This window comes from Anomaloglossus baeobatrachus, chromosome 1, assembly GCF_048569485.1.
Source record: "Anomaloglossus baeobatrachus isolate aAnoBae1 chromosome 1, aAnoBae1.hap1, whole genome shotgun sequence".
NCBI classification, from domain to species: domain Eukaryota; kingdom Metazoa; phylum Chordata; class Amphibia; order Anura; family Aromobatidae; genus Anomaloglossus; species Anomaloglossus baeobatrachus.
In genome coordinates this window covers 126,315,729-126,334,974 of record NC_134353.1, presented here as the reverse complement: position 1 = coordinate 126,334,974, position 19,246 = coordinate 126,315,729, and the positions used below count along the sequence as shown (strand labels likewise).

The 19,246-nt window shown below is 47.5% G+C and overlaps 1 protein-coding gene across 1 annotated transcript in view; it reads right to left on the bottom strand.

Annotated features, from left to right (window-relative positions):
* Positions 1-1,039: 1,039 nt before the first annotated feature.
* Positions 1,040-19,246, bottom strand: part of SLC10A4 (solute carrier family 10 member 4) — a 56,815-nt gene continuing 38,608 nt past the window's right edge. Inside the window, exons 2-3 of the mRNA XM_075347023.1 lie at positions 12,608-12,818; positions 1,040-2,015 (exon numbers count right to left, since the gene is read on the bottom strand). Coding sequence (XP_075203138.1) covers positions 1,494-2,015; positions 12,608-12,818 — 733 coding nt within the window. The 3' untranslated portion in view covers positions 1,040-1,493. The remainder of the gene's footprint in view (positions 2,016-12,607; positions 12,819-19,246) is intronic.

Below are 19,246 nucleotides of genomic sequence, written 5' to 3'. Positions count from 1 at the left end.
TAGCATCTCCCTCAAATGAATCGTCATCAAGGGGTGGTGATAGAAGTTATGAGAGACACAAGTACCGCCCCACAGCTTCTAGCACCTCCCTCAAATGAATCGTCATCAGGGAGTCGTGATAGAAGTTATGAGTGACATTAGCACTGCCTCACTGCTTCTACCACCTGCCTCAAATGAATCGACATCAGAGGGTGGTGATAGAAGCTGTGAGTGACACTAGCACCCCACCACACAGCTTCTAGCACCTCCCTCAAATGAATCGCCATCAGAGGGTGGTGATAGAAGCTGTGAGTGACACCAGCACCCCACCACACAGCTTCTAGCACCTCCCTCAAATGAATCGCCATCAGAGGGTGGTGATAGAAGCTATGAGTGACACCAGCACCCCACCACACAGCTTCTAGCACCTCCCTCAAATGAATTGTCATCAGAGGGTGGTGACAGAAGTTGTGAGGGATACCAGCACACCCCACAGCTTCTAGCACCTTCCTCAAATAAATCATCATGGGGTGGTGATAGAAGCTATGAGTGACACCAGCGCCCCCCACAGCTTCAAGAACCTCCTTCAAATCAATCGTCATCAGGGGGTGGTGATAGAAGTTGTGAGTGACACCAGAATTGCCCCACTGCTTTTAGCACCTGCCTCAAATGAATCTTTATCAGGGGGTGGTGATAGTAGCTGTGAGTGACACAAGCACCCTACACAGCTTCTAGAGCCTGCCTCAAATAAAACGCTATCAGGAGGTGGTGATAGTAGTGTTGGTACTAACGCAGCCCCTTGATGATGATATAAAGTGGTTAGGGTGTAAAGATAGATATTTAGAAAGATCATTTTAGGTATTCGACCACACCTTTAAGTGTAGTCTTGTTAACCAGTAACTTGCTATATTTTATTACAACTAATTGTTGGGAATAGGCGCACGCATGCGCACATACAAGTGCAGACACAGAATTATTAGGCTCTCACATTTCCTTACACCACAAGTTGATGTTTTTTGCCCATAATATATATATTGCTGTTATGATTCTTAGGGGGCTATTGTCCTCATATAAATATTTAAGTAGTTTAATTTGCATTTTAGAGGTGACAGACTCCTGTAAAGTAGACAAAGCTGTTTGTTTGGTCAGTGTGTTATATACGATGACCATTCAGATATACTGTAAAGCTAAGGTGAATATACATTAGACATATAAATTCCTTTCATGCGGCACAATATAATCCAGAGGTTCTGATAATCTGGCACTTGTAGCAGAATAACGAGCAGTGAGAATACATGTGAGTTTTACATACATTTATGTAACTCACCCATAATTCAGAATATCTGATAAATTGGCACAGAAAAAACCTATTGAGGTTGAATTAAAGGAATTGGACTCTATTCTTTTACTACAGTATATATGTATATAAATATAATTATATCTACTGATGAATGTCTTGGCAATGTGAACTTTCATGTAAACTTAAGTACAGACATATGGAAGGTCACATAGGACTAGTGCGGTTGTGTTGGAGGCTCCGTGGGTACAGGATGATTTTGGTCTTCTGTTGTCACTGTCCCATAGGAGATTTCATTAATTTCTTCCTCTTTCAGCTTTTTATAAGAAATATCCGTGTCGTCGTCTTCGTCCGTAGGTTCTGGCTTGTGAAGAACTTCCTTTCGGTAGAGTTTATACACTAGGACAAATATCCCTGCCTCAGCAGCCTGGAATAGTGCGTACAGCAGCGGAAACATGTACATGCTTCCTATGAGATGGGCTGGAAAGGCGAGCTTCAGGAGAGCCGTGCAGAGTTGGACATTCTGACACCCCGTCTCCAGGGACACGGTTCTCCTGCAGTTGGGGGGAAGATTGAATAAAGTGGCTAGTCCATATCCCATTGAATATCCAATCATCGGCATAATCACTGCCACTATATATACAGAGGGGGATATAGTAGCCAGTAGTTCTGGTCCCAGCATTGCCCCAGTCAGGATAAACAGAAGGACCAAGGTGACCAGTAGAGACCAAAGAGACACCTAAAGGAAGGAAGAACAAGAGATGACAATGCTGTTCTGCAAATATTGATAATGTATACTGAGCATGAATAGTAATATATAGAAAAGTATTGGCATGGAAACATTGCCCCTAATATAAACCTTAAAATATAACCCCAGAATCAAAGATAACAATACCAAGCAAGACTGGAGAGAATATAAATGTCCAAAAAACCTCATCAATGTAATTACAACCTTTTGAGGTGATTGGATTATAATTGTCAAACAGACCATTTAATTTGAAAACATCAGGGATGTGAAAAAAATGGATAGAAAATTAAATATTTTGTAAATCAGTTTTTACTTAAAATATACACTACTCACAAAAGGTTAGAGTGAGAGACTGAAAGCCTGCTGCAGAAGTTCAGTGATGGCCAAGCCCAGCCAACCCCTGGAGTCTGACGGTTGCGGAGGAAAAGGCCTCTGGGGCGCCTAAACCTAGAAGAAACCCTCCAGGTCTGGCGCAGCATTAGGAGCCCCCTCTTCCTGCCTTGTGCCGTTCGTTTCCTCCTGGGAGGAATCCTGCTGCAGTGTGGGCCTACAACCAAGGAAGGAGTCAGCATGATGTCCCACAAAGTTTCAGGAACAGGAGCCGTGGTTCCCCAAGGCACACAGGGACGCACGTCGCACGCCATTTAATGCTCAAGGTGGGGAGCTGAGAATGGAGCCGGAACATGGTCACAACCTGTGGCCCCTCAAAGCCAGGAGATGAGCTGGCAGCAGTCGTCTGCCCCACCCCAACAACCATGACAGCCTTAATATGGCTGTGCTCGCATCGAGCCACACTCCTATCAGAGAGGGGCTCTGCTAGAGCTGTCGGAGGTTCCCCTTCTCTACCAGATGATGGACAGTGGTGCAGGCTTCTTCAGCACAAGATGAGGGACTGCAACAGCGTTCTTTCAGACAAGCAACTGCTGGAGACAAGGCAGCCAGGCAGCTAGGTGAGTTAACTCATCTTTTTTTTACAGCGAAAAAAAACAAAAATGAATGTATCAACTCACCACTTAGGAGCCCTTGTAGAAGCCATACGGATTTCCTTTGGATCAGTGCACGGATCCTGTGGTCGGCACCCACGTGGCATGCAGAGGGAGAAAACATGTGAAGATCCGGCACCGTTTTAAAAATCCTTATTCCTTCTTTATTAGAAGGAATAAGGAATTTTAAAACGGTGCTGGATCTTCACTTTTTTTCTTCCTCTTTTCTTTACAGGCCTTGCTACCTGCCCAGGAAAATATTGGATTAGGGGGGTCTTCCTGGAAAGGTCGGAGGGGGCATCAGTCTGTTATTGCAAGGGTTACGTGCTTTAGCGGCATTATTGGGCTCTGGGGAGTGTATTTCCGACAGCTTTGTGGATTGGCAATGCATTGTAAGGTCTGCCACCTCCAGTTTGGTTGTAGAGGTTGCAGAAAATGGTAGTTTGGCTTCAGAGTCAGGGGTTGCCTGGACGGGGGCTGCTAGGGAGGGGGGGGGGCAACTTCTGTGTAGTCGGCAGTTGAAGATAAAGTGAAGAAGAATACTGTTAGATCTAGCGATTCAGCAAAGGGGAGGTATACAGTCATGGCGAAGTGTTGACACCTTTGAAATTGTTCCATAAAATGAAGTATTTCTCCGAGAAAATTATTGCAATTATACGTTTATTTCTTTTGTGTGTATTAAAGATGTGCAAAGATGATAGAGAGATAAAGACTTATGGAATGTCAAAACGTTGCATCTGCGGGGGATTAAAGAAGTTGTTTGCATTTTTTTCACCTATGGGGCGCTGTCAAATTCGTTTCCTATATGTTCATTGCCGAGTGCACTCCTTGGCTTTTCTGACGCTGTGTCTGATTTTAGTTAGGGCTCATTGCCTCCAGGAATGTCCCGATTACTGTGGTGCGAGCCCTCTCGTATTATTACATATACTTTGAATAGTCTACAAGCATTCATCCTGCCATGGATATTTTATACATTTATTATTTCAGTAGAGTAAAATAAGGGGAAGGTTTGGATGATGCTAATGACTGATTACATGACTGGAGGGTTATGTGTAATTGGTTGTGACAAGGAGAGCGTCGGTGTCAGTGAATTGGCAGATGAGAGGATGTACTGTATATATATCACATCCCCATATAGTGAGCAGGGAAAGCCATTACTCATAGACATGCCTGTTTTATGTATACTATCTATAAATCAGGGAGTGCCTCTTACTGACATGAGAGAGGTATAACTGTACTGCACTTACCAATATTACATTATCCCAGTCACAAAAAATGGAGATGAATGGAGTCTGCATACTACAATGCAATACATACCTAGGTAATGTAGTTATTAAAGAAGGTCTTAAGATCCCCACACACATTAGCTAAAAGTCCGCTAAATCTTTGGGATGGTTTGATCATCAAAACATGTATGGGGGCTCCAGATTTTACCCTGACAGGTTACGTCAGGGCCAGGGGAGATAAGGATTGGGAAGCTAAAATTGAGAGGGAAGGTTGTCGGCTGTAACGTTCATACCAGTGTCCCTGCACTGTCCTGCCCCCCTCCCCCTAGTGGAGACATCAGTTCTCTCACCTGCCCAGCCATCCTGCGGTAGCCTTCCCGTCCTCAGGTCATGCTGCTGTCTCCTGGGGCCTGCACACACCACACAGGCCTCCTGTGAATTCCCATAGGGTGTGTGCGCATCCTGACCTGGAAGTGTCTCTAAGGTCAGCTGAGAGGTTTCAGGTATTTAAGGCACCTTCCCCTTTAGGGATGTGCTTGGGCAAATATTTCCTTATGTTTCTAATTCTCAGGTCCCATTGCGCTGCTGTCTTTATGCTATGTTCTGCTGCTGATTTGTCTCTCTGTTTCAGTGCTGCAACCATCCATGCCGGCCAGCTACCATGATACCCGCTGCTGTAAGTATCCACGCCGGCCGTTTACCATGATAACTGCTGCCGCAAGTGTCCTCATCTGCTGCTGCTACTACATCCATTAACCCCTTCACGACCGCGGGCAGTAAAATAACATCCTATTTTTAACGTGACTTAACAACCAGGGACGTAACTTTACTGCCTAAAGTTCATTTGATTGCCGTGGCCATAGCAACGGCTTTTAAATGATGTCCCCTGCTGTTTCTTACAGCAGGGGACCCTTGCTTGACCCAAGGGGGGTGGCATCGCCACCCTTCATCGACGATCGATGTGATTGGCTGTTCAAATCTGAACCGCCAACCACATCGTTCGCACTAATTTCGGCAAAAATAATGCCTGAATTAGTGCGATACTGTGAGATCCAGCTATGAGATGCTGTAGCAGCTACAGCAGATCATAGGTGGACCTCAAACATGGCGCCCCCAGCCCCTGCAGCACTGATTGGAGCGATCGTGCTATGACATGCAATCGCTCCAATCAGTGTGCAGTGGACGATTCCTGGCCATGCACCATGAGTGGCGCTGTAAAGCATCCCCCATTCCCATCCAACACTGCTCCTGGAAGAGGAAAAGTCGCAGGAAGGGTCTGCAGTGGAGGAGGTCAGGACCCCCGTCACCGCTGCAACCGGTGACACGCATCCCAGGGACCCTTCACCCTCCTTCCATCCCCCTTTACACCGGACACCCGTTCGTTTGTCCTTTTCATGTAGCCGACTGGACCACGGAGTCGGGTCAGGCCAGTCACAGCAACCCCAGAAAACCACTGGCCCGGTGAGGCCCCGTGGAGCGCTACATTTCCTCTTCCTGAATTTGAATGGGTTTTTTTGGAAAACTTGCCTGGGGTAATCTGTAAAGCCCTGTACACAAGAAGATATATAAGAAGATACAGTGTACTGTATAACCTAATGAAGCTCCTTTTTAGTACAAGGAATCTGTATACTGCCTTCATATATTATTATATAAACCTTTAAAACCTGTGGAGATGTGACGCCCCTGAACTAGTCAGGGTGTCACAGGGTACTGCACTCCTTTCTATTTTGGTGCAGGGCTCAACCCCCCCATGGTTCTGGGATCCTAACCTTTGGTATTGCTCCCTCAGCTTTCAAATCCTAGCCACACCTCACACCACACCCTGTCAGGCACACCAGTGGGTGGTCTAGCTGGAACAGGGCCACCCACCTAGGGGTCAGGCAAACTGGTGGGAGGGGCTGAGTCAGTGCAGTGGTAGCCCTCAGAGAGTGAGGAGCTGGAGGGAGTTGGAGCTCCCTGGGAGACGTTGGCTAGGTCGCAGACTGTGTTCTGGGACCGGAGGAGTCGGAAACCCGATCGCAGGCTATTAGAGAGGGGTGCCAGACTTAGTTTGGGAGAACGGTCGGCACCGGAAAATCTAGTAACCGAACCGGTACCGAGCACGGCGGGGTACTGGACCCTAGACCAGGGAGTAGCTTCACACAACCTGATAATTAGCCTGTGGAGGACAGTCTCTTTATGAACTTTCCCCAAGAGCTCAGAGATTGAAGGCATCAACACAACGAGGGGGATAGGGCTTTCCAGGTTATGCGGCCCACTGAGATCCCAAGTGTCAGCCATCGAGAGCACAGCTCCTCTAACTAACCGTAGGGAGCGGGACCCCGAAAGCACCAGGCCAAGAGGTCACACAGAACAGTCTAAAATTAGTGAATGGAGGCAGTTCCTGAACCATCAGCAATACCCACGGGGACGGATTCCCGGACAAGCTCCTCCTAAAGTGGCAGCGGCACCCAGAGACTTGGTTTACTTCTGTGTCAGAGTCTGCTTATTGGTCGCACCAACATCGATACGGCCTGAGTGAGTACGCTGCTCTCCCCTGAATCTCCCTGCCTGGCCTGCACCATGCTCCCCTACACCTTCACCATCCAGAGTCCCGGGGCCTCCCCTACCCGTGGAGGGAACGTCATCTGGCTGCCCACTCCATCTCCCCTGGGTACTCCCATCAGCAGTGCCGGTACTCCCTTTACCGTGAACCATGAGTGGCGTCACGAACATTTATCCCCTGTAAATAGCCCCCCTTTCACTTCCGGGTGATCACAAGCCCCCGGGTCCGGAGACCTTCGAGCCACAGTAACCCCGAATATGAGCAGTCCGACTGCTGCAGGGGCAGTACAGAGACTGGTGTACTTAGTTTGAAAATCCACTTTATCCAGTGTTCACCTGCCAACCCAGCTGATGCCTACAGCTTGAGCAGTGTGAGATATGAGAAGCAGGAGGGACACCGAGGATCTGTCCGTCAGTCTAGGTGGATGGCTATAACAGCAGCAGCAGGGAGGAGGGACCCTAAGGAGCTGATGCATTAAGGTGCTACTTTATAGTCTCATACGCTTTTTTGCCTGTCTTAAAAGACAGACACAGTCTAAGGCCCCCTTCACACGTCCGTGATACACGTGCGTGTTTGGTCCGTTTCCGTATATACCGGAGACACGGCCAAACGTGCACCAATGTTAATCTATGATTGTGGTCACACGTGCGTTATTTCATTATGTCCGTGTGTGCGTGTCCGTGATCCGTATGTGTTTGCGTTTTGCACGGATGCACGTCCGTTATCTGCACGGAGCACGCACACGTGGACACAATGAAAGCGGCGGTGTCTTCTGCAGCTCCGGTCACCTCCATGCAGCAGCGCTGGATGCGACGCTGGAGCATCCTGGATTCCGGCGGACATGGAGGGCTTTTTGGGGCTGATTAAAGTGGTGAACCAGGGTATATGTGTGTGTGTTTTTTATTTCTAATAAAGGATTTTTTCTGGTGTGTGTGTTTATTTACTGTAATTTACAGATTAATCATGGAAGGTGTCTCATAGACGCCTGACATGATTAATCTAGGATTTAGTGGCAGCTATGGGCTGCCATTAACTCCTTATTACCCCGATTTGCCAAAGCACCAGGGCAAATCGGGAAGAGCCGGGTACAGTCCCAGAACTGTCGCATATAATGTATAAAAAAAAAAAAAAAAAAGCCAGCACCAATTGTGCACTTCAGCACTAAACATTCCAAACTGTACTTATTATAAAAATTTTGAGATTTTTGGCAAAAAAAATTGCAATTTCTTGAGCTGCCTCGCCACGTCACGGCAAATCTCATTTGAGGCAGTCCTACACTAAAATATTTTTATAAAATGTGCCATACGGCCTCACATATGAATAGTAGAACTGCTCTTAGCAGCACTCACCTGGTCTATTTCAATCCCGTACCCATGACTGAGTCATGGCTGTGGGCGGGACAGGTCCAAGCAAATGCTGCATGAAGTAAATAGCCTGTGGACAAAGCCTGATGACTTAATGTAAACAGTCACCAACCGCCAAAATCTAGACAGATGGAATACATCCCAAATTGGGGTGCATAGCAAGGTGGAGGTCAACCACCGACCAATTCAATGAAGAAAAAACAAAAAGCCAGCACCAATTGTGCACTTCAGCACTAAACATTCCAAACTGTACTTATTATAAAAATTTTGAGATTTTTGGCTATTTACTTCATGCAGCATTTGCTTGGACCTGTCCCGCCCACAGCCATGACTCAGTCATGGGTACGGGATTGAAATAGACCAGGTAAGTGCTGCTAAGAGCAGTTCTACTATTCATATGTGAGGCCGTATGGTACATTTTATAAAAATATTTAGTGTAGGACTGCCTCAAATGAGATTTGCCGTGACGTGGCGAGGCAGCTCAAGAAATTGCAATTTTTTGCCAAAAATCTCAAAATTTTTATAATAAGTACAGTTTGGAATGTTTAGTACTGAAGTGCACATTTAGTGCTGGCTTTTTGTTTTTTCTTCATTGAATTTGTTGGTGGTTCACCTCCACCTTGCTATGCACCCCAATTTGGGATGTATTCCATCTGTCTAGATTTTGGCGGTTGGTGACTGTTCACATTAAGTCATCAGGCCTTGTCCACAGGCTATTTACTTCATGCAGCATTTGCTTGGACCTGTCCCGCCCACAGCCATGACTCAGTCATGGGTACGGGATTGAAATAGACCAGGTAAGTGCTGCTAAGAGCAGTTCTACTATTCATATGTGAGGCCGTATGGCACATTTTATAAAAATATTTAGTGTAGGACTGCCTCAAATGAGATTTGCCGTGACGTGGCGAGGCAGCTCAAGAAATTGCAATTTTTTGCCAAAAATCTCAAAATTTTTATAATAAGTACAGTTTGGAATGTTTAGTGCTGAAGTGCACATTTAGTGCTGGCTTTTTGTTTTTTCCGCATATAATGTATGCGGCAATTCTGGGCGGCTGCTGACTGATATTGTTAGGGTGGGGGGCTCCCCATAACATGGAGCTCCCCATCCTTAGAATACCAGCCTTCAGCCGTATGGCTTTATCTGGCTGGCATTAAAATTGAGGGGGACCGCATGCCGTTTTTTTTTAATTATTTATTTATTTATTTATTTTACTGCACAGTATAGACACGCCCACCGGCTGCTGTGATTGGGTGCAGTGTGACACCTGTCACTCAGTGTGGGGGCGTGTCTCACTGCAACCAATCATAGGCGCCGGTGGGCGGGGAAAGCAGGGAATAGGAGATTGTTTAATGAGCGGCCGGCTTTTTCAAAATAGTAAAAGCCGCCGCAGCAGTGTGAATGCCGTGCAGCGCCGCGCCGGTGATCGGGGATCGGTGAGTATGAGAGAGGGGGAGAAACTTCAGTCACTCGGGGGATTAGCGGTCACCGGTGAATCCTTCACAGGTGACCGCTAATCAGTACTCGACACAGACAGAGCCGCGGTATGAGGATGAAGTCGGGTGAAGTTCACCCGAGTTCATTCTCATCGCGCAACTCTGTCTGCTGTCAGCCGACATTTATAAACGACATTGTGCATCACACACACGGACATTCCACACGGACATTCCACGTACACATACACGTTAATTCCACACGCACACACGGACGTTCTACACACAAACACGGCTTGCATACGCAATTCACACAGGTGCCACACGGACCATAAAAACGGACACAAAAACGGGACACGGACCCGAAAAACGGCCCGTAACACACGTGCGTGTTTTTCACGGACGTGTGAAGGGGGCCTAAAAAAAAGCAGAGTCCAACTGCACTCCATTTGTATCACTGCACTCTTGGCTTCATCGGGGGTTCAATTTGAATTCTGTATTTTAGTAACTCAGACAGAGGCCTTGGAAAGAAACTATCCAAATGTCAGTTTTTCAGGTACGAGAAAGATGGGCCAATTTTAATCAGAGATTTTTGGCAAAGTTTTGTTAGAGTTTCATCAGTTTTTTTTCCCTGATGAGAATTTTTTTTCTCCATCTCCTGTTAGTCAGTGAACAATGGACAGCACACGGATGCTGTTTTTTTCAAAGATTCATAGACTTTCGTTGTGACGCGCCCACGGGGTCTGGGGTTACCCGTCCCCGGCCGCGGTTCTTCTCCTGTGACACCGCGGTGGCCTTGAACGGTTTTGTGATCCTGGGGATGTCAATAAGGATGAAGGGATGGGGATGATGGGGGTAGTTGTTCATGATGCCACCTGTGGTGCGCGGCTAATATGGGAGCCAGCGCTGCGGGGAGTCTATCTCTGCTGAGGGGGATGGTGATGCAGCTCGGGTGTTGCAGCTCTCCACAGGTAGAGTTAAGGCCCCGTCACACACAGAGATAAATCTTTGGCAGATCTGTGGTTGCAGTGAAATCATGGACATATTGTTCCATTTGTACACAGCCACAAACCTGGCACTGATTGTCCACAATTTCACTGCAACCACAGATCTGCCACAGATCTGCCACAGATCTATCTCTGTGTGTGACAGGGCCTTTAGGCCCCAGGAAGGATGTTGGGATTAGTAGTAGTTTATGGTGTTGTAGCGTAGGGGTGCAGGACTGAGGACGCCGATAATAACTGGACAACACATGGCTGTAGTTTCCTTGACCTTTACTTGCCAGTTGTTATTACAGACCCAGGAGTCTGGTCCAGAAGATGACGGTGGTCCGGTCAGCCTGGAAGCAATGAGGAGATTCACCTTGCTAGGTGGTTGGAGGCCTTCCTTGTAGCGCTTTAGTGTATGGGACTCTGTGGCTTGGAGCCACACAGTGACCCTTTTCCAAATTGTCATTGTCTGTCCTTCCTTTATGGCGGGCAGCGTGAGCCTTTCAGGGGCACGGTCTGCTTAGCTGTGGTCTCGGGCTCTATTGTGCTGCTGAACCTTCAGGCTTTCTTTGGGCGTGAAATTGCCTGCATGCTGGACTTCACTGATGGGGCTTAAGCACCCACACAGCCTAGGGCCCCGGTGCCCTGTTCCTGCGCTAGGTCGTGGAAGAATTATGTCACACAGGTGGGCACCCGATGCAAAGCCACTTCCCTGGTTCCTGCTGGGTAGGAAAGGGTTAGTGTGAGAGAAGGATCATGCAAAAATAGAGTTGCAAGATAGGAAGAGGTAGGAGAGTCCAAGAGGCGAGGGAACTGTAAAAATCCCCCATTAGTCTGACCCACTGGGTCGAATCCTGGTACCGGATCCGTGGGGCCCTAGTGAGAGTGGGTTGTTTTAACCACGTTTCAAGAGGGTGAAGTCTGGACTGCGTGGATGCTGGTCACCCTCTAGCAAATACCCAATGAACCCCCTTAATCGGCTGAAAGTCAGTGGGCTCCCACAGCAGGAATAGGTCCTGACAAACCGGATCCAGAGGAGTGCTGTCCATAAAGAGTCCCATTCTAGCTAATAGCCGAAAATCCTTGTGGGTGCGATGACAGGGATATTCAGAGGACTATTTGAATCTGCCCTAGAGAGTGAAGTTGAGAGAGGAGCTGAGGGGTTTGGAAGACCGAGTACCAGGGGAGTGGCTGGCCAGCAAATTGAGAGTGACTCCGGTTGCTAATGGCGACCACAGTAGAGAACTGGAGCGGATGTCCAAAGGACTGTATAAGGTGACGTGTATTCCCCTTGTAATGGAAAGGAATTGTGCCCGCCGCAGGACTGATGAGAGACTTTGTGAAAATCTGTTCAGTGAGGAATTGTTGCTGGTTAAGAAGAACTGTGTCTCTGTTTAGTGTCTAAGGGTACTGTGACCTGCTGCAGCCGGCAGCCGGAAGGAGGTCCTAAAGAAAAAACAAGTCCTGGTCTCCGGCCTGATAGTCAGTGCCCCGCACCACAAGTCCCAGCAAACCTTCCCCTAGGGAGCAGAGATGACATGGGGCTGCGCTGCAGCCGGACAGCAGTACCTGCTGCAAACTACCACCGCACCCCACCACCTATCTAACAATAGCACTTCTACATAAAAAACTAACGTGTGACTGAGCCCTAACAGTGAGTTTAATATTTAATGTGTAATTATTTAATTTAATAATTTACCCAATTTTGTAAAATATTACAATAAAAAATTCTATACCAATCCCTCTCTGTCAGTCTGTCCTTATCTTTCTTACTTCCGATGACTATTTGTTTGGGCTTCTCAGCATACACGTGGGGACTCTCAAACTAATTGTCAATAGGGGGTTAGGGCTCCCGCTGTTTCTTTTCCACCGTAAATCGAGGCATCTTGTTTTAGTAGCGGCGATGGACACGTGACCACAGCTCTATCACATTACCACTCTTCCTTTGTCACCGCCGCCTTGTTCACTGAATTGAGACATCATCAAGGCACGGTGATAGAAGCAGGGTGAATGACAGCAGTGCCGACGAATAGTCATCTACTTACCTTAAGTAGAATATCTGCAATCCTGCTGTAGCGGTAACGTACAAACACCCCAAGTCCAATAGGCAGGAGGGTACTACAGAGGGTGAGGGTGACCGCACCGAGAGGTAAAAACTGCACAAGTGGAGTGTTAATCCATGGGCGACTGTAAATCCACAGGCAGAGCGGCATCAAGATCAATGCCAGGAGTGTAGACGATGTGGTCATGATGATGCTGAGAAGAGATAAAAACAGATTATTATTATTATTATTATTATTATTATTATTATTTCGGCTCGCTCACATTAGCATTTACATTGGACGAGTGCAATGAGAAAAATCTCACCTTGCCATTGGCTCAATGTTAGTCAATGATGCAGTTTTTCCTTAACTCTAATTGGACTGAGGAAAAGATTGTAGCGTGTCTCGGGTCATGAACACACATACATGTGTGCCGCCCCCACGCCAGCAGCCGGGCTGCTCGGATCCGGATCCGCAGTGTGGCTCGAGGGATCTTCCGGATCCGGGGGTCGCGCGGACACTTCAAATAATAGGGGACGTATATGTACGGGGATTGCTGTGAGCACTTTGTGATGCCACCCACGGTGTGTGGTGAGATGTTGCACCACCGCTGCTGTTGGGGAGCACCTGGGGGCGATGGGATAGCAGCTGGATATTAACCCCTCCGTGGGTAGGGATGGATGCCCCGGGGCCCAGTGTCTTTGTGCTGAGGATGGTGGTTGCAGGGGCCGGCGCGCCCGGTCGGACCGGGGTAGGCTGGTATACTCAGTCAAATGAATCACACAAGTACAACGGTAAACCAAGGTGCCAGTGGCCGGCCGCCGCGGCCGGGTGTATTCTGGTCCCCCACCTAGGGTGATGGTCTGTGTCACTTTCCTCTGCACTATTTTTAGTTCTCTTTGGACTTCTCGGTATGGAACTCGGGAGTCCGCTCCCAGAACTACGGGTGGGAGCCTTGCCCGCAGATGCTGACCCGTGGGATCTAAAGGGGCCCTGGCGGATGCCCTATCCCCCGTGGTAGGCTGCCGGTCTGCTTCTTTTGGGACTTTGGATGGGACAACACCTGTAATCCTGTCCTCAACTGGTGAATTAACAAAACCAGTGGTTCCGGTCTCTGCTTCATCGTCCAGGTACCCCCTCTGTGCACGGTTTCCGGGTCAGTTCTCCGGTGTCGGTACCGGTGGGCTCCTATCCTGTCCCGGTCCACCTCGGATCTCCGGCAGCCGTCTTCCCGTCTCCTGACAGACACGGACCACCGTCTGCCACCTAGCCAGTACGCCGGGGCTCCGACCCCGATGCCTTTTCTCTCTGGCTTCCACTGCAACTTTACTTTCTCCTCTCCTCTCTAAACTCTCCACTCCACTCCACTCTGAACTGCCACTGCCTTCAAACTCCACTTTCAATCTACTCTTTTTCCCGCCCCGGGTTCTCTAGAACCCTAGGTGGGCGTTTTCCTTCCGTCTGGTCCCGCCCACTGGTGTGCCTTTCCTACCCTGGGGGAGGTGACTAGGGTTTTGTCGGCTTGGTGTAACCCTTTGAGGGAAGGTGTTATGTGGGGGCCTACTTGTGTGTGTGACCACCTGGCGGCGCCAGGGCGTCCCACATGTCTATGGCTGCGAGTGAAACATCGGACTGCACTGATGACATCCATGTACGGTCCGATATACGCAGAGACAGGCAATGGAGAAGATGGAGAGACTAGTCAAATTATAGTAAATGACACTCGGCTCACGCTCAGTTTGATCTGAGCATCATTAGCATATCACATCTGATTTTCTCACATCGGTTGGATTCACATTTGTGCGAGGATTGCATGGCATTGCCCAGACTGGCCTGTGGCTCTCCTGACCCAAGCGTGTAAGCTTCATGTATTTCTATGCAACTGACACTCTCCTGCCAGGAGAGCGACTGGCCGGGCAATACAATGTGATCCTCACGCAAGTCACACTTAAGTGTGACTCAAGCCATTGGATGCTGTACGCTAGTGTGACCCCAGCCTAAGGGATCGCTCACATATGCGTATATAAAATCACTCAGAATAGTTGGCGAATGTCCTGTGTAGCGCCCTGAGCCACTCAGGGCACTACTAGGTGCTGCATCCCCACAAGGATGCAGGGCCTACCCTCTGGGACCAGGAACACAAGAGCCAGTAACACCTGCACACTCCAAAATCCTAGTTCCCACACCAAGGGCATTCACTAGTCAGACACTGGAGGATGGCCACCTAGAGCGCGGAGCCAGAGGACTAGACAGCCTGATGGGAGTGGGCAAGTCAGTCTGTGAGAATGTAGTGAAGGGAGCAGACGTGCCTTGAGCTGGGTCTGTGTAACGGTGACCCGGGGGCACAGGAGTAGGTTGCCAGAATAGGAGCAAACAAGTACCTCTGGAACAGAGAGAAATTGCCAGGGACGGTACGAGGGAGCACCACTGGAACCAAGCACGCACGGGGCACAGGGATCTAGGTCAGGCGACAGTTTCACACAGCCTGGCAAATTCCTGCACGGTGAGGGCTCTCCAAGGCCCTCACTGACCTACAGATCCGGGGGCATCAGCAGTAAAGCAAGGATCGGGGTTCGGACACATACCTCCCCACAGGGTCCACAATGCCAGCCGAACGGACAGACCGCTGTATCACAGCTGGGGGACCCCCAAAGTTCCAGGCTTCGGGTTCCCAACTACACTGAGAGTGCTGGGGACGGAGCAACCGAGTCACTATACTGGCACTGGAATACAGGGACCTGAACCAGCCGTCCACAGGTTAAAGTGAGTAGAGACTGTTCATTACAACCCCAGTGTGGTCTCCTTCATTATAAAGTGCAAAAGCTCCCATCTCACAAATGGTCCCATCCTATTAACCGCAATCCGCAGGTGGCGTCACATAAATGACTCTCATCTCCCATGTAAATAACCCCTTTTCAAAAAGGACCCAGGGCACGGGACCGGGCAACGGCCATCAAAGTGACATTCCTAAATAGTGAACTGCCCGGGACCGAGTACCTCATTCCCTGGGTGACACACCTGCGTATCTCATTATGTCGTTCATGTGAATGCTATGCGAGTGTACGATTGATTTTTTTTTTTTTCATGCCTAGCATCTGTATGACATGCTTATGCCATGCATTTTTAATATAATCTTTTACATACTCTATGTACCTTAACGCCAGTTGTCATAAATAATAAAGCAATCTGATATAAAGATAAGGATAGATAGGTCGAATAGATACAGTAGATATTCTGGTGCTATAGAAATATACAACCACCTACATATTATACACTTGCACCCTTTATTGCCTTACATGTGGCAATAAAAGGTGTTTTAGCTGAATTAACTTTATTAAAAAATGAATAAAAAAAGTGGGATCCCCCTATTTTTTGATAACCAGCAAAGCAAACACAAACAGCTGTGAGCTGATATTATCAGGCAAGGAAAGTCCATGTTTATTGAACCAAATGCCTCTGATGAGTGGTGACGTCAGTAACGTTGCTGCTCTTCACAATCACTGGGTCTCTTGGAGCACAGCGTGAGCCTGGAGTGGCTGCTGCTCAAAGTCTATGGAGTGTCAAAACAATACTCCATTGACTGATTGTTGTAATCGGGGAACATCATGGGAAGCGCTGGGACCTGCGTGGGAACTTTGCTTTCTAATAAATTGGTGAATGATGGACTGCTATTTGTTTTAATTTCCCTCCTTTTTATGTTTTAGAGGTTTCTATTTGTGGACTACATCAGAATTGCATGTTTGTTTGTTTTTTAGTAAATAAGTGAACCAGGAACAAAGTCAAGCAATGTTTAAAAAAAAAAAAAAGATTTTTTTGTGTTGTTTTTTTTTTACCTACTGGTAATGGGGGTGTCTGGTATACACCACTCTGTTAATAGAACCAGGGCTTGATGCCAGCTTTGTTTTTGGACAACTGTCATCAACACCAACTACCATCACCCCGATTGACAATGCACCAGGGCAATCGGGAAGATGTGAGCGAAGCGCCAGAATTAGTGCATCTAATGTGATACTCCACTTCTGGGGCGGCTATTTTTTGGCTGCAAAGGCCCCAAAAACCAAGGATCTTCCCTGCATGATAAGATCTCTCAGCTGTCTGCTTTAGCTTTTGCTGGGTATCAAAAATTGGGAGGATCCTATGTTTTATTATTAAAGTTAATCAAGCCAAAAACGCCCTTTACTTTCCATCCTGCCTTTCAAAAGCTATAAATTGTATAGTAATCTACATTGGTAGATGTCCACCTTTCTAGTTGGTCTTTTTGGCAGTTCATGAATTACTATTAAAGGCAGGGTAAGATTGAGCCAAGGCATAGTAGAGACCAAAACTTTAGGGCATATAAAAGCAGATGGGAGATGTGTAAATATTGGAAGAAAGAGCGAGGGGTACCTTATGCCTGCTTTACACGAGACGACCGATTGTGCGATTTCACGATCGATCGTACCCGCCCCCGTCGTTTATGCGTCACGGGCAAATCGCTGCCCGCGTCGCACAAAGTCGTGAAACCTGCGTCACATGTACTTACCTGCTGAGCGACCTAGCTGTGGGCGTCGAACATACTCTTCCTAAAGGGGGAGGGACGTTCGGCGTCACAGCGACGTCAAACAGCCGCCGACCAATAGAAGCGGGGGGCGGAGATGAGCGGGACGTAAATATCCCGCCCACCTCCTTCCTTCCGCATAGCCGCCGGGAGCCGCGGGACGCAGGTAAGCTGTGTTCATCGTTCCCGGGTTGTCATACGGAGCAATGTGTGCTACCCCGGGTACAATGAACAACCGGCGCCATTTTAATTAAACAATTTTTTAAAACTAAGCGACGAGTACACGACTCACGATTTGTGAGCGATACTGCGTCGCTCGGAGGTGTCACACGAGATGACGTCGTGAACGATGCCGGGTGTGCGTCACGAAAACCGTGACCCCGACGATGCATAGCACGATAGCTCGTCTCATGTAAAGCCCGCATTAGACTATGTGCACAAAAATGTCTTTTCAGGTGGTTTCAACCCAGAATCTGCCTGAAAAATCACTGCACATGCATCCCATAAATGAACATAGTGCACAGCAATCTCAAAACCACGTTGCTGAGCACATGTTCTATCTTTTGTTACTTCTTTTAAACTTCTTTACGGTTGAGAAACCCTGAAGTTGTTAAAAGAAGTGACATGTTAATTTTTTGCTGCTTCAAGAATTATGGCAAAACCACTTATGAACCCACTTTAGGATAACGACTCTAGGGCTTTCCTGAAGCTGCTTTGACTGGGCATACTCACTGGCTGCGCCGGTGTCTAAAAGACGTTGTGTTCAACATGCTTTATAAGGAGAACCATAGGATGAGGGTCCAGTCACATCTTCCCGCTCAGGCCACATCAAACAAGAGATAGTACACCTGCCCCAATTGGTTTGGACTTTACGGTGGTTATAGGGATGATACTTTATGTTTTATATATTTTTGTCACTCCAGTTGCAGGCGGTGAGGTTTTGAATGGCTATTGTTAATCGGGAGCGGTTCTGATGATGGCTTTTGAATGCCTATCATGGGTGAAGATTTAAGTGCATCCCGGTGGAGGTGGTCCTATTTTAACCAGGTAAGAGGACTGTGATATGTTGACCTATATTGTCAGCCTAAAGTTATAAAGGCCTTCCAAGACCGCCACTCAATTATTGCAATTTGTGGTTAGAATGTGGTTTATACCAGCTATGGTCAAACATTGTTTCTAATAAACTGCTGTCATGTACTGTTTCCATCATCACGGAGCATTTGTGCCGTTATTTCGGGAGGTGGAGTCTGGAACATATACAATACCTTAGTGAGGAACGAGAGAGCTCAGGATAAACAGACAATATACAGCTAAAAGGGTTCAACTAGAGTGACTAGATAATGACACTGTCCTAGTCCTGGTAATACCTTTTTTATATACACAATAAAAACATTGGGGTCCCGACTAATGAACACTGATGGTTTACAAGTCTGTCTTCATGAACAGAGCACTGGTGAAAGATGCACCAAAATTCTTAAGAGGCATAAGTCTCCTAATGAATTTGGCCCCTATTTCTCCTGCCATGTGCCATCGCACCACAGAGACTGAAGTATATTTCTGCCTTAATTTGTGCCACTTTTTCCATAAATTATGATGAATTTGCCAGACGTAATCAGCAATGCCCCCTTCTGTGATGCTTTGCCTTCTTTTGAAAAAGATGGTGGAGCCGACCAAGGCTGGTGTAAAAATGACAAAAGTACTGACATTTCCGAGCACCTGCTTCTTGTGCCAAATTTTTGCAACATTTTAACATTTTTAAGCCAGAATCCTATAAGAAAGTGATTTATAAATTGAGCTCATGGCCACCTAATTTCAATAATTTGCTCACCACTCTATGTAAGCAGCATCATTGTGCTTAGTGAGAGTGGAAATAGATCAAATTGTGGGAAACTGTCTGCAGATTTTTGCTATGTAATCTGACAGCAGCATGAGGTAGGGATAGAGACTATTTATTTTACTTTACTGGGTGCAGCAGTTCTGATAAAGTCACAGTTTTCCCTGCAGATCTAGCAGAGCTCAGTTGTTGAGCTGTGTATAACCCCACCCACAACGCAAGTTTAGGCCCCCTTCACACGTCATTCTGATTCTGATTCTGACACGTGATT